The 15,234-nt window shown below is 35.2% G+C and overlaps 1 protein-coding gene across 2 annotated transcripts in view; it reads right to left on the minus strand.

Moving 5' to 3' along the window:
• LOC102686914 (protein kinase C-binding protein NELL1) overlaps positions 1 to 15,234 on the minus strand; it is a 163,808-nt gene that overhangs the window by 50,812 nt on the left and 97,762 nt on the right. Inside the window, exon 14 of one of the 2 annotated variants that reach the window (XM_006642640.3) lies at positions 4,826 to 4,948. The exons of the other annotated variant lie outside the window; for it this stretch is intronic. Coding sequence (XP_006642703.1) covers positions 4,826 to 4,948 — 123 coding nt within the window. The remainder of the gene's footprint in view (positions 1 to 4,825; positions 4,949 to 15,234) is intronic. 2 annotated transcript variants of the gene reach the window in all.

Consider the following 15,234-nt stretch of genomic DNA (forward strand, 5'->3'; position numbering starts at 1 on the left):
TGTGCCCAGGTCCATCAGAGGATGTACAGTAGTTTTAAAACAGTAATTTTATCACATCAGTCAAAATTCTTTCTATTCGGGTACTCCTAATTTTATAAGCTCTTAATGTCTCCGTGAACTTTTCTGTCTTGATTTTCAAATTAATGGGACACCAGACCTGCGCTCTGACCCCAAGCTTCTCACCTCGTCTGTGTGTCTGTGTCTCACAGAGAGCGAGCTGGGGTATGCGAAAAGACAAATTCCTAATGCAAGAAATTGTATACGGCTAATAAAGTGATCTTATCTTATCTATGTTTCAGATAGCAAGACGGAGATACTGATGGCAGCCGACCGCTGACATCATTCTGGCCAATAATACAGAAACGTTCAAACAAGAACTGGGAATCAATTTTTGTTGAAAATGAATTTTAGCCATTCTGAAATACCAATACCTGATGCAAGATGTCTTATTCCATCCTTTTACAGCATTAACTGTTCTGTTTCCTGTTGTGTCAAGCAAGAAATGGAAATGAGGTTGTACAAGTACCACAGGGATCATTGAAAATAATTAGACGAGGTACTTGTTGAAGCGGTCTTCTATAACCACCGAGATAACACTTTTAACTGGGAGAAACAATTAAACAAAGAAACTGCACTGTTGGAGAAGGAGAGCGTAAGATGAATAACCCCTTTGTTTTCTCAAATCCACTTAAACCACAGTACACACCTGCACAAATTATTTTTTAAACAAAAACCTTTTGTATAAACAAGTTGCCCTCTGAAAAAGACTATTAACAAGATAAGCCCTGCTATTGTATGTCTGACAAAGGGATTTACAGTTCATTGCTATCGTTAAGTTAAAATATTGACTATACCAATCCATAACCTTTTGCTGCATTTTAATTGAACTTCATCCAGTTGTTTATTGTTAGCTAGGCAGAGTGTGTTTATGTAATTGTCTCATAGTCCACACTGGATCAAAGTTACTTAGATAAATGGCCTGAATTGTAAAAGTAAAGAGGAGAAAAGGGACCTTATCTCCACATTCATTTATTTCCTTCCCCTGGTTTTCAAGATCAATAAAGTAAGATCCGTTCTGTCAGTGGAGACCACTCATTTTCAACAACCATTTGACAGCTTACATTGTCATGTTTACATAACAGTGTATGAAAGAGGAACCCTAAGGTTAATCGAACAAATGCATACAGCAACCTTACTTACACAGTGTAAAATTCTGGAGGGCGATTCGTTTTTAGTGGCTATGGCTGGAAAAAACGGAATGGTGCAGAATGGGAATATTCTATTTCAGAACACACTCATATATTTATTCACATATTGCACATATACACTTTTAATTATGTCTCCATACTGAATTACAGTTTATATATGAACACACAACACTTGCACACATACTTTACTGTGAGGGTTTATATTACTGTATTATAAGGGATATATACAGTAGAAGAATAGTTGTGTTGTAATCTAAGCAGGTTGTGCACGACATTCAGTTAAATGAATTTTCCTGTAATTATACTGTACTTCAATGTTCTTGTTCTAGTCATAGCTTTCGTTTAGAATTTTTCAAACATATATATTCAAATATTAAGGATAAAGCTAACTGAATAATAAAGCATTCGTCACATTTTTAACTACAAATAGAAGTTCTAGCTGTACCTAGAAGTTCTAGCTGTACCTAGATGTTTGATAAAACAGGCATTCATCTACCTAAAAGAAAAAACAGTTAAATCTCTTCACTGCAACTTGAAGTATGGTATAGTAGGTCCAAATAAACCTGGACAAATCTTTTGTGCTTTCAACATCGATCTTGGTGAGTGACTCAAGAAAACAAACCCCAAAAGATCTTTAAGGCAGAATAAGTGAGCACAGAACGAAATAACTATGCATTATGCTCTATGGTAGTTACTGTATATATATATATTACTCTTCACTGTCAAACCACATTCTATAGAGACTATTTGTTTTCCTTTTGTGTCCTGACTTATCCTATCTTTTCAGAGGATCGCCGATATTTGCCTGTTTCTACTGTTTCCAGGGATATAATTTACATTTTTTGTAAAACGGTTTAGAAAGCACATTCCAATCAATCAGGAGTCACAACAAATATTGGCAATCTGAACTACCACAAGAAGAGTTAATGCCTACACCACTCCATAGTACCAAATAATTTTTTAAAGGCTATATACAGTACACTGTATAAGGGAAGTCACGTAAAGTATTAAACACCATGTACACCGTATTTAACAAACACATTCACAGCAACTAGAGAGACACTACCTGCTGTGCTATTTGCATGATTATTATCTTGTGTACAACTATAAAATTCTACTAGTCTATCTGGTTTGAGGGCTTTCACAGTATAATGAATTACTGTACCTCCTAAGAATGCATCAGATCTTGACATCTTCCAAACTCAAGGAACAGAACTAACAAAACTGTTACGTACAACAGCTTTCCTTTATTTTGAACCTACATGATCCCTAAGCTTGATCTCACTGCATAACTGTATTGCAAGGTAATAAAAAATGTATTGGCCATTTTTTTTGGCTGAACACATCATTTTGGATTACTCCAGGGGGGTATCAAAATAAACATGTCAAAGAACTGCTGAAACACACAAAACCCAAGGAAAATATTCTGCTAAATCTCAGAGTTCTCTTTTTTTCTAAAAGAAAGGAAATACATCACAATATTGTGGATATTACTGCATGATTCAAGAAACAGATTGTGTACTACAGTCTATATATTAATGATGTCCCTGGGGCCCAAAGAAAAGTCTAAGAGTGGATAGATGTGCCTAAATCTGTCAGTGTTGTGCACGTTTTAGCCTGTCCATTGCATATTATACTTTATATCAGTATTTTAACAAGTGGGTAAAGTAAATCAAAAAGAAGAACAGCCCAGATAACGCCATGAAAACCAAGCTTAACGGACTTCATTTCATTGAATCATTCTGTTAAATATTTTGCCCACTTTATGGAATAAACAATAAATCCAAGATGCTGGCAGTCTGAAGCTACTGTGGATGGAGCCACAATCTGCAATGCCAGATCATGTTCTGTAAAATTAAAAATGAGTGGGGTAGGGCTGGCTTGGGAGTTCTCAGGTTGTTCCGTTAACGCTTCCTGGATTCACTCTGTCCTCAGGATGAAGCTCATACTGTATTCCCTTATTAGTATTCTGTACTGCATTTGCGAAAAACTGGTGCTTGCGTCTTTCTTGTGCGCTCATTAGTTCAGAACTGCAGCAGCACACCCTGTTGACTATAAACTGGACATTCCAAATGTGATATACTGTAAAGGGGATAAAGCCATTACAGATTTTAATTTTCTATGAGCAAAATGGAACGTTCAGGCACAAAGAAGGCTTAATGGTGATAAGACCAAAGCTAGTTTGTAAGGGTTATTTTGTGCTTGGCCTATTCCACAAGTAATGGATTGTATCCTTCGTGATAGAGATAACATCTCTTCAGAGGTTCAAGTAGGTTGAGGTCATAAGACTGGTTTTAAAAGAATCCCTGAAAATAATGTTCTGGATTAGGATCAACTGCAGACCACAGAGAGTCAGCAATAATTTGTGCAGAACAGTGAAAGAGTTGGACATCAGTGTACAGTAAATTTACCTTTAAGTTGGTAGCACTTCTATACAAGAGTTTCTTTATTTCTTCAAATTCTTGAGTAAAATTTCAGGAGCTTGCCTGAACTAAAAATTATTTTATACTTATGCAAATACCTTAAGGGAAAATGTCAAATTCCAGACTCTGAAGTCGATAAGAATTTCTATATTTCTTCCAAGTAAAACCAACTACTTTTAAATTCTATTATTTGCAAATGAGGATTCATGTAAAACTGTGGATGTAGCAAGAAAGTTTGCATACCACTTTTTTTGAAGACACATTATTGTGCTTCAAGGGTTGGAAACAATCCAATTTACAAATTGTCTGGAAGGCACTTTGCAAATTGCATTGATCTCTCAGAAGACCCAACATACACCTGCTACACATTTTAATTTGTATCTCTATTATCATCTCTAAATCCACAGCTCCAGCTCAACAATTACTATTGGTTAGGATCGTGAACTTGTTTTACAAAGACTGACCTAATCAAAGTTCTTCAAGCAAAGGTCCCTAAAAGTCAGCAGATTTTAAAAGAAATTAATAATATGGATAAAGCCCAGACAGCCTACTTGATTAAAAAAGGATAACCAGAGCTTATTTCACATACATTTACAGTGTGACAGCACCCCAGAATGATTTTAAAACGTTAAACTGTGAAACAAGTCGAAGCATCTTTTAAGCGTGAAATACTGTATTATTCTGGTTCTTACAAAACAGGTTTTACAAACCTTTTAAGCACTAAAATATTTTATAACTCTACCTTTATTTTTTCCAATTCCACTTTTTTGTCAAGATATTACACTTTTATCTGTTCAGGGTCACTTCACAGAGCACCCAGAATTAAATACGAATGCATATGAAAGCAATACCACTCACCTTGACAAGCTGATTGCTTCTCATTGTTGTTAACTAAAAAATAAATAAATCACTGCAACACATCACACGCTTCAAATGTGAAACTATAAAATATGATGTGTGACTTGAAGAAAACAAGCAGGCCCGTTTCATGAGCTGCTCTCCAAGGGTCAGAAGTTATACGAAAATCAATTCTCATCATCTCTCTGCATACCCCTGCCAGATGATGATAAATAAGAGGAAGGGTGATGCACCACCAGCCTGTTGTAACTCTTCACAATTTCCATGCATGACAAGCTTTTAATTGGCAGAGCAGTGAGATCTGAGGATAAAAGATCCCTCCATTGCTGTGCCTACCTCTGCAGATGGTTCCATTGCCCACAAACCCAGGCCTGCAGGTACAGGTGTGTCCTCTGATGGTGTTGGTGCAGATTGCATTGTCGTCACAGGAGTGCTGCCCACTTCCACACTCATCATGCTCTTTTGGAAGGGGGGGAAAAAGCAGGGAATTGACTTGGTTTGTGCAAACTATTCGCATAGAAATATTTACAGCATTCACAAAAACAGGTATTTTACACCCTCATTCCAAATGCATATTTTTTCTTGATCTTATCGTCTACATTTTTGGCCAGACAATTCTGTTATCAAGCTTACAAAAATATCTGCTTGTGCTAGGCATCTAAAGAAAAGTAGAAACACTTCTGCTTTCAAAGTCGGGTGAATTTCATAACGAAGCTTTACAAGTGATTATCCATGCTTTAACCTCTCAAAGTGCAAGAAACATCACCTACAGTTTTACCATTTCAGAATCTGAGAAAGCACCTCAAATTTCCATCAGCAAAGGGTGGGGTGCATCCAACAAAAAAAAGTACCCCATTTGAACAAATCACAGTTAACCAACTACGAGTGTATAATTCAGTTTACAGTAATTCATCGTCTTATTTTTTAACGCGGTCTCACTGTTATGTTCAGTATAAAGCACAAAACCATCCTTCTGATTATGTCTAATTTTAGCTTGACCTTTGTATTTTTTATATTTTAAAAGTTCTAAGCTACAGGTTCACTTGTACTTTAACCATTTCATACAGTACTTATTTTGTTTTGTTGTAATTGGTGAGAACATCACCTGAGTCCTATTCCTAAAATGTCACACATTTGTGCATACATAACATTCAGTTATATCAAAATTTCAAAATAAACTTTTTTTATTGGTACACTTATCTTAGGGGAAATCACAAGCTACTATTTTTTCTTGAAACAGACAGTGCTTTCAGAACTAAAGAGGTTTTTTTTCCCAGAGAATAAAACATTCCCTATTATCTGACACATTCCTCATCAATATGCAGAAGCCATAATAATCGTGACTATTAAATTCTGTCTTAATTAATGGGTTGCACTTATTAAGCCCTCAAGCAAAGTTAACACATTATTAAATGATTTTTCAACAGTTTCTCCAGATAAAAATATATTAAAATTATGTAGAAAAATGTGATTCTGCTCAGAAATGTGTAAACAGGGTTGTTTTCTGCATTGTATACTGTATATATATTGTACATATAAAGAGTTGGGATGCCTTTTTTTCCATTTAAACTTGCAAAATTGTATTATTATATTAAAGTGCCTGTCAGCAGTTCTGTTTCGCATCTCCAGGCTCATTTGTGTGTTATCTGCTATCTCCGCATGTGTGAAAGGTTTTTATCCAGATGTCATGGCTTCTTTTCCCCAAATACAAGCTGGTTAGGTGTGACTTGACTGGATATCTCAAACTGCCCCTTCATTACATGAAATCTCTTTTACTGCACCCTGCACCCTGTCCTTCTTCCATGTGCCATGTCTTGTTGCAGCAAAGTAGATTTGTGATTACAAATGGATGCCTATTATACTTTGTTATCCCTTCGCAGGGAATGTTCATTATAATTAAACACATGGAATTTCGATCTCAGCACAGTGAAACACACTATGAAATTATAAAATGGATTTTCAAAAAATCAAAGTTCTAAAGTTAACGGCAATAAAATGATCAATTTTAAATTTTAATTGATTTCATTTGCCGACTTTAAATGCTTCACCTGAAAGAAATCTATTGTCAAATTCTCAGAACAACATTATTACACAAACTTTTCCCTGTAAAAAAGAAGCGTCTTGAAACAATATTCTTAAATGTTGTTTGCCTTCTTTACATTAACTGTTACATTTAGAACAGAAAGATTATCTATGCTAAGGAAACTAATTTTCAGTTTTTGAGAAACCACAAGTGAAGGATTAAGTTTTTTTAAGAATGTTTTAAGCCAGAGACACCTATGGGCATACTATATCCACTTGACTTTTATATCACATAATTTCTATCAAAATATTGTGAAATTCAAGTTAAAAACCAATAAATATTTGTTTTCTCATCTTGTGTTAAATGTTTAAGATTTTGTGAATTTGGCACCATGAGTTTGACAAGTATGCCTCTAGGACTGCTTGGGATTATAGATTGCACCCATCTAAGGTACAGATATTAATAAAACTCTGGTTATAGACTGTATATTTCATCACTTCCTGTTAACTAATTAAAACAATCTGATTTTTTGAATACTTGTTCACTAAAGCAACGAACAAACACACCAACGAACACAACAGCCTCAGAAGTAATGACTGTAATAACGATGCTCCCACTGTCTGGGATAGTACTTTATCTAAAACCAGTGTTGCATTTACAAAAAGCAAGAGAAAAAAGCAAATTAATCAGAATTAAGATTCCTGTCCTGAAACCATATGTCTAGGCCAATTATAAAGATCTTGGTCCTGCTTAAAATTCAGGATACAATCCAATTACCGTTACAGAGGTGAACTGGTTCTCTGCTGCACAACTTCCTCGTGTCTACTCCCATTGAAATCTTAAATCAGGGGGCTGAAAAAATAGCATGTATACAGATTTGGAAAATGTTCAGTCTAATACGGACCTTCTACTGAACTGCAAAATATTCATATTAAAACAATGTCTATGACAAGTTGAAACATACCGTACTGAAAACCACAATTTCAGACTAAGGTTAAAGATCTATACCACGTATGTTTAGTTCCCTGGGTCCTTGACAATTCTAAAATCAAGACCTTGGTCACAATATGTTAGTAATTTCTGCTATATGAAAATTAAGAAAGGGGTCATCTTGTTGCATGAAAGCTATTTCTGTTAAGCCACTCATTATACTGATTGATTTCCCTTTCCATACCGTTCTTAATTGCTCGGTGATGTCAGCTGCAATCAGAACAGCTCCAAGAGAGCAAAGTAAAGGCTTTCTACAGACATTACACAAGTAATTTTGGCAAAGAGCCGCTGTAGACACTGGTGCAATTAAACGGTTTAATAAGGACAAATGAAGGTAAGGGAAAAAAAATCCACCCCCCCCAAAAGAAAGAAATTAGTATCAAATTGTTGCCATGCCAAAAAATGTCAATTCCAAATCAGTTTCCTCTGGTTTTCTAAATACGCTCAATATTATACATTCTTTGAGGCTTTTTATGTAAGAATCAATTAATTTATACATAAATTTACTATATGTGCATTCAATTCACCAATTTTAGCTTTACACCTCAGTCCAAGATGGGCTAGCAGAATGAGCAAGAGCACCCATCACGAGTCCATTCATTTCTAGAGATGCTATAAGTTCCGTGGAGACTTGCATGAGGGTTAGTGCCAACAGGAGAAGAGATTTGTCCCTCAATGACCACTAGCGTGGAGGTGCCTGGGAATTCAGAAGAGTCGCCGTTTTAGTTGGAAGCTAATTTCGGGTCTGTCTTCTGAATAAAAGAAAATAGTCCTTCATTCCAGGTGTGATCATAATGGTCTCTCTGGTCCAATACTGAAAATACACTTATTATATATTAATATCTATTAACACTATAAAAGTGCACTACTATGATTCAAAAGGTATTAGGAAAAACATTTTTTAAAATGATCAGATTCATTATGTTGATTAACATCCATCATCACACATGATTGATCAACTGGGGGTCTACTTGAAAGTTACATTGCAAGCACATGCAGATGGAGTCCTAGAGGCCACAAATCATCCTAAAGTTGCTCAGTAAGGCTCAGGTCTGTTGACGGTCGTGAGATTCACAGCGTAAATGTCACACGTCATATTTTGCAAGAAAACTGTTTTTTTTTCTGTAGGCAGTATGAGGGCATGTATTGTCCTGCTGGAACGTTCTCATGTCAAGAAGAGCAGCAAATGAGATCCCAGGACCTGATTAATGTAGTGTCATGAAGTCATCAACCACAACATGTGGATCACTATAGCAACTAGAAACTCCTGAAAAGACCATCATATTTGGTAACCGTACAGTAGTCTGTTTTACACCATAATTAGCATTATTTGTATTTACAAGTCTATGCCAGAATCTCTGAAATCCATCACCCTGATCTACACAAAACCTTGATTGTTCCTTTCAGGCAAATAATTAGTTTATAGTCTAAAACTGCCAACTAGAACATCATTTCGTCAGGTATCTTCATCTTCCGATAGTTCAAAGAGCTGTTTTAAAAATATAAAATGTTCCATTTGATTACACAATCTGATGCTGAAAAGAAGGTGTCTATCTAATTTGCTCTTTTAAAATGTTTGAAAAGTAACCTGTACTTTTCTGTAGTCTTTCCATTACAGACTGAAGATACAGGTAAAGGTTATTTTTAAATCCTCAATAATTAATGTGTCACCTTCTGTTCACATACAGAAACAACAAATCCAAAATATATTCATATTGTATGGATAGAAATACATATACATTTTCAAAAATCTGCCTCCAGTTCTCTAAGCTTACACTTACAAAACCATTCTTTCTGTTTTTCTTCCAAAAACTCCCTCTAACATGAAAACTAACATCAAACAGTAAACTAGTGTAAAATGAAATGTAATATTCACTGACAAGCCTTTAAAGTGATTGTAAAGGCTAGGAACACCTTCAGAGTTGTATATTTAGAAGTTGAAAATTCTCAATCAAGACTAGTTTGATACGCATGCCTGACCTTAGCTTTGTTAATTGAAATACACTTTGTTCTACAATGTTTAAAAAAACATTTAGAGGTTTATTGAATTAATGTCACCCCATGCAGCAGAGAGAAAATAGATTTTCCACGTCTTTGGCACAGAAAATTCTGTGTTGTCTAAAAAGTAATCCATCCTGCAGTTCAAAAGTCTCTCCACATTAACATGACAAACATGACTAATACATTTTTCTGTGCTAAACTATTTTTGGCTAACTTGTTCATTCCCTGAATGGGGAAAACATATTTCTAGAGGCTATTTTGTTATTAAGAGAAAATAAAACAGAAAAACAATTGTGTTTCAAATGTAATTCCCTACATTCAAGTAGAAAAACTTGAAAGACACAGGGTAACAAGTAATTCCTCTACTCACATTGTATTCATTTTTTCATTTAATATCTCAACTACAGGACGTAAAGTACAGCATATGCATAGAATCAACCCTTAACTAATTAGATCTGCGTCACCAGATAGCCGGAACATAACACTGGAACATAACCATAAATTCTGTAGTTAAAAACAGTTAGTATAACCGTGAGAACAATGCAGTACATTTTGTTACCAATACACTTTGGTAAAAAATACACTTTTTGAGATCCTAGGATATCCTAATTCAGATAAATAGTAGGTAAATTAAGTTATAATCATACATATACTGTGTGTTTTCCTTATTTTGCATGCAAGTAAAATGCACTTGCAAAGTAAATACATCACAGTGACTACTGTTATTGGCCTTGCTTTTTAGATAAACTCAGACTTGAGATTGGTCTTCTGAAATCATCAATCTCACTGTAACAAGCCACTTGCTGAAGTGCATGAAGGAAACGTATTATAGATTGCCCCATTAAAGTACAGCTAAATATAAACTCAGCATTTTAGAAGCGAATTACATGTAGAAGACAGTGGAGCGGAATTCTCATCACACAAAACACAAAATAAGGAAAGGATTGTGCTTCTTTTTTGCTTTTTAATGCAATCAGCTAAGCTATATGGATAGACTCCAGAAACAAATGTAAAACATCCACATTTTATTACAATTTTATCATTTGTATGTTCACTGAGGTCCAGAGATCACTAAGAATAGGCATGCTTTTATTACAGTAGTTAGTTTTGTATTGTTAGATAAACTTCTGAAAAAAGAAACACTTTTCATCCTGCAGTAACTGCACTGAGAAAATAAAAATTTAGGTCACATGAAAATATATTTTCCAAATTGCTGGCAAAGTATATTCTAAATTATCTAAAAAAATTCAAACCGGAATTACAAATGTTTCTCCAAATAAACAAGACACATATGGTTAACCTGTTTGTTTGTGCATAAACTATCTAATCAATGTTTTCATATTTTTTTACATCTGAACCTAAAAAGATACAGTACACTTGTTTCTTTTCGACACAGATGACATCGGACCTTTTCCATGACAATGTATCTGTCCTTTGGAAAGTCAATTACAATGATTGGACAGAGCAGTGAGTGTGAAATTCTATACTGGTGTCTAATGCACAGAAAATGAAAACACTATTAATATTTCATAGAGTACCTCTCCCTTCCTGAAAATCAGCTAAAGAAAAATAAGAGTTTAAATATTTATCAATGTAGCACAATTTTTTAAGCATAATGCACCCTAATGTTAATTATTTTTATCTTTTCTAGCTTTAATGCTCTTGTTGTAAAATAGAGAAACAAGAAGTACACCTGATGCTCTTAGGATATGCATATATCAGCTTTAGAAATCGGTGGATTCTATTTCAAAACCCACACAAACCAGGAAGTCTTTACTTTATCCAATTTGAAGGAGGATGTCAAATTTGTGCCATATAAACAATTCTACACTTCCCTGATATAAAAGGGTTAAGATGTAGCACTGACAGAAAAACTGAACAAAGAAAAACTTTTTCTACACAACGTGGGAAGCACACATCCATCAAACAAAACAAGAAGGCATTTAAGAAAAATGACATATTGATCTTTTCCACTCTCAAGAACAACCCTGTATGGAAAGAAAGTTCTTGTTAACCACCCCAACTAACCACAAGAAGTAAAAACTCAACCACACACAATCACACTGAAACGACAATTGCTTAGCTAGAGACACAACTTCCTATTTAAAAATAACCTCAAGGACCTGAATTGGACACCGGCAACCCTTTCTCTGATCACTTCCTCTGACAAAACAATATTCATGTGCTATACATTAAAGGTGATTACTAGAACTGACGGAATAGATTTTTAACTCAAGCCTCAATCTGTCACAGAATGACAAACATTTTCGATTTCAACCTGAAATGAGTACAAATTCACTCTGTGATCATTATTCTTTTGCTGCAAGAACTGACAACACCAGTGTCTGCACGTTTGATGCCAGACTAGATTGTCAGAGAACACATTTTCTTGTGGATGTTATCATGCATACTATGTCCTGGCATAATGGCAGCACAGAGATATTTTGCTATAATTAACTAGAGAAAACTTGCACCTCAGTTTTAAAGACATGAGTACTATATATCAATTAAATGAGAGATTTGCTTTAAGTAATGGGGACTGACATTTCCTATTATCATGGAATGATTTTTCACTAATACTGAAAGTAGAGGGGAAAAAAAATTGGCAAGTTTTGGATCTGCAATATAACCTACAGCTTTCGAGTGTTGCTAGGCACAAGCTGCAACAGCTCACCCACTAAAAAGATTCCTGGGATTTCATTCTTTGATATTCAGCATATAAATGGATCTGCAGATCTGTGTTGAACTATAAAGTACATATTTTAAGTATAGCATTGCAGAGAATTCGACAAAGAACAAGATGAGCCTTTACATTTAAAGTTCATGGTAGGTACAGTAGGTAATTTCCATATCCGAGAAATGCACTGAGCTTATCCTGGTTTTCATGGTGTTCAGTGGATGACAAAGCAAGTGACTCCTGCCCCCCTTTATGGGACACTGGCCCATCACAGTGTTTAGGAGCAGTGGCTCTGTGGCTAAGGATCTGTGCCTGTGACTAGAAGGTTGCCGGTTCAAATCCCACAGCCGGTAGAGGGATCCTACTCTGTTGGGCCCCTAAGCAAGGCCCTTAACCCCAACTGCTGCAATGGTGCTGTACAATAGCTGACCTTGCGCTCTGACCCCACGCTTCTCTCCCTGTCTGTGTGTCTGTGTCTCATGGAGAGCAAGCTGGGGTATGCGAAAAGAATACAAGAAATTGTATAGGGCTAATAAAGCAACATTATCACATTATTATTATCGTAATCACAGTGATTACCCCCCAGCACAGCTGGCCCCCATTTTTACAACATGTTGTGATCAAGCAACTGGGGTAAGCCAAACTTGCTCAAGCTACAAGAAGAGTCTGCATCAAGGATTCAAACCCAAGACCCCCCAGTTATGAGATCAGAGATTTGATCCCCTACACTACACTGACCCCATCAAAGATCACGGTGCTTTTATTTTAAAAGACATAATTCCACGTGTAAATCATGTGCCTTGTTTGGGGTTTTGGAATCTGCATCTACAACATTTAATAGCTACCATTTCTTGCCCTGAAATACAGAACTCTCTATTATCCTGTATTTTTAAGTACAGTAAGAAATGAAACCAACCATTATATAACAACACAGTTACTTCTGTAAGCCAAATATCTATCATCCAGAATACTGCAAAATTATACTGTACTATATAATGAAATTTCCCCTTTCCTGTACAGCAGAGATTGGATATTTTTGAAGGGAAAAATAATTGACATCCACAGAGTATCGGCATGAAGTAAATATTGAGACTTGCTGCCTAAAATTAATTTTCACAGAATCTTTATTACTGCTTGCTCAGATGAAATGGAGATCTTTACACCTTGAAAAGACATTGATAAAAGCAGTTTAATAAAAACAAATGGTAAGAATTAGAGAATAACAGTTTTAAATGAATGGTACTCATATGTTTCTAAACATACTGTATATTATGGCATACTATAAAAGAAGGCTCTTTGAATTTGAAAGTCTTTTTTTTTAAATCAGAAGTGCATATAGCAGAGTCAAAAAGTAAAATATCTCTCATCTAGGTGCATGGAAATGTGCCAAGTGAAGGCTCTAATTTAGGATTAACAATATTCAATTATGCACAACAATTGCATTGTTAAACTGTTGCCCAAAATGCACTGAAAGCAACGCTCTATATTTTGTATCTGATACAACAAGATTGAATATTTAAATGTTGCTAGCATACATTGAGAAGAAAGGTCACTACATCTTAGAGAACAGAGGTGTAGACCATTTCTCATGGAAAACTTCAGAATGTTTTTTCCAAATTTCTGGTAATTTTTTGCCGTTTGTGTTTTGCACAGCTACAACAACAGAGCATCTTAATGATACTCTTGTCCTCTCAAATACAGCCAATCAGATTTTTTAGAATAAATGTATTGCTTTTAATTGGTTTCCTTCATTACTTTTTTCTGAAATGTTTTTGAAATCTTTCAGCCAGTCAAAAAGGTTAATATTTTTTCTGCTGAATTCTAATTACCTCACATCTGGTAAACCATGCTTCCTTGAGGACTAGCTCATGCCATTTGCTTGGTAACATACAGCATAATGAGTTTCAGCTTCATTTCTTGAAGAGTCCATCTTTTAAAGGTGAGCATGCTCTGGTTTTCCTGCATTAGCATTTAAAAATTACATAGTATAATAATCTCCGGAGAAAGCCTCACTGAATGGTATCTCGGGCTTTAATAAGACTTTAATACATATTATACCTGTTCATCATAACCTCAGTATGAAAATATATTCACAGAACAGTCTAACTGATACTATAGCAATTAACTTCAATTCTTAATCAACCACTTGTTCTGTGCAAAAATATGTAATAAGGTCTCAAGCCTTACCACCTACATCTGTTTAGGATCAGCTGACGCAGGAGTTCTGGGTTTTACAGTTCCACTGGAGAATCTGTATATACTGTACAGTACATGGATATCAAAAGTCTTCACACCCTTATTGAAATTTCAGCTTTTGTTGATATCGAACCATCCTAAGAATGATCCATTTGTTTTTCACTCAAATATCGCTGGTTACACTATCTTAAAAGTGGGAAAAAAAGGTCTGATATGATGTGTCTTGATTTCAGCCTTTACATCAACAAAAGTTGAAATTCCAATAAGGGCGTGAAGACTTGATATTCACTATATGTGAGGAGAATTTAATAAAGTTATTAATGCACTGGATATTCTGAAACAAATGTATGCCTGCCTTGGGTTAAGCAGTACTTAATTTCTAAAGTGTTTTTATAAAATAAAATAAATATGTAAATAAAATATTACAGCTTTCAATACTTTCATAGTGTTAGCACTTCCCCACTGACTGTTTTCAAAGTTCAAGGCTAAAATAAGAGCACGTACTCAATAGCATACAACTACATTCCATTCTTATGTGCATATACAGATTGAATTGAAAAGAAAGAAAACAAGACTGGATGCTTGAGTCTGTATTTTTAAAATACATTTTTGTTTATACCCAACGGCAAAATTTAGAGGACTCCTAAGCAAATCTGTTATGTGTTTGCCTAGTATTCCATGGTGGAAAATGCATGCTAATAAGCTGTTTGATTCTCCCCAAGGAGGTACTAAAATTACATTTCAATGGATGGGTGACTGGATCCAGCTGACATTTTTATGAAGCAACTATAAAGAGAGACAATACTGTCATACAAAGTGGATTCACACATCTTCACAATACACAAATTATAAAAATGA

This window comes from Lepisosteus oculatus, chromosome 21 (genome assembly GCF_040954835.1).
Source record: "Lepisosteus oculatus isolate fLepOcu1 chromosome 21, fLepOcu1.hap2, whole genome shotgun sequence".
Lineage (NCBI taxonomy): Eukaryota > Metazoa > Chordata > Actinopteri > Semionotiformes > Lepisosteidae > Lepisosteus > Lepisosteus oculatus.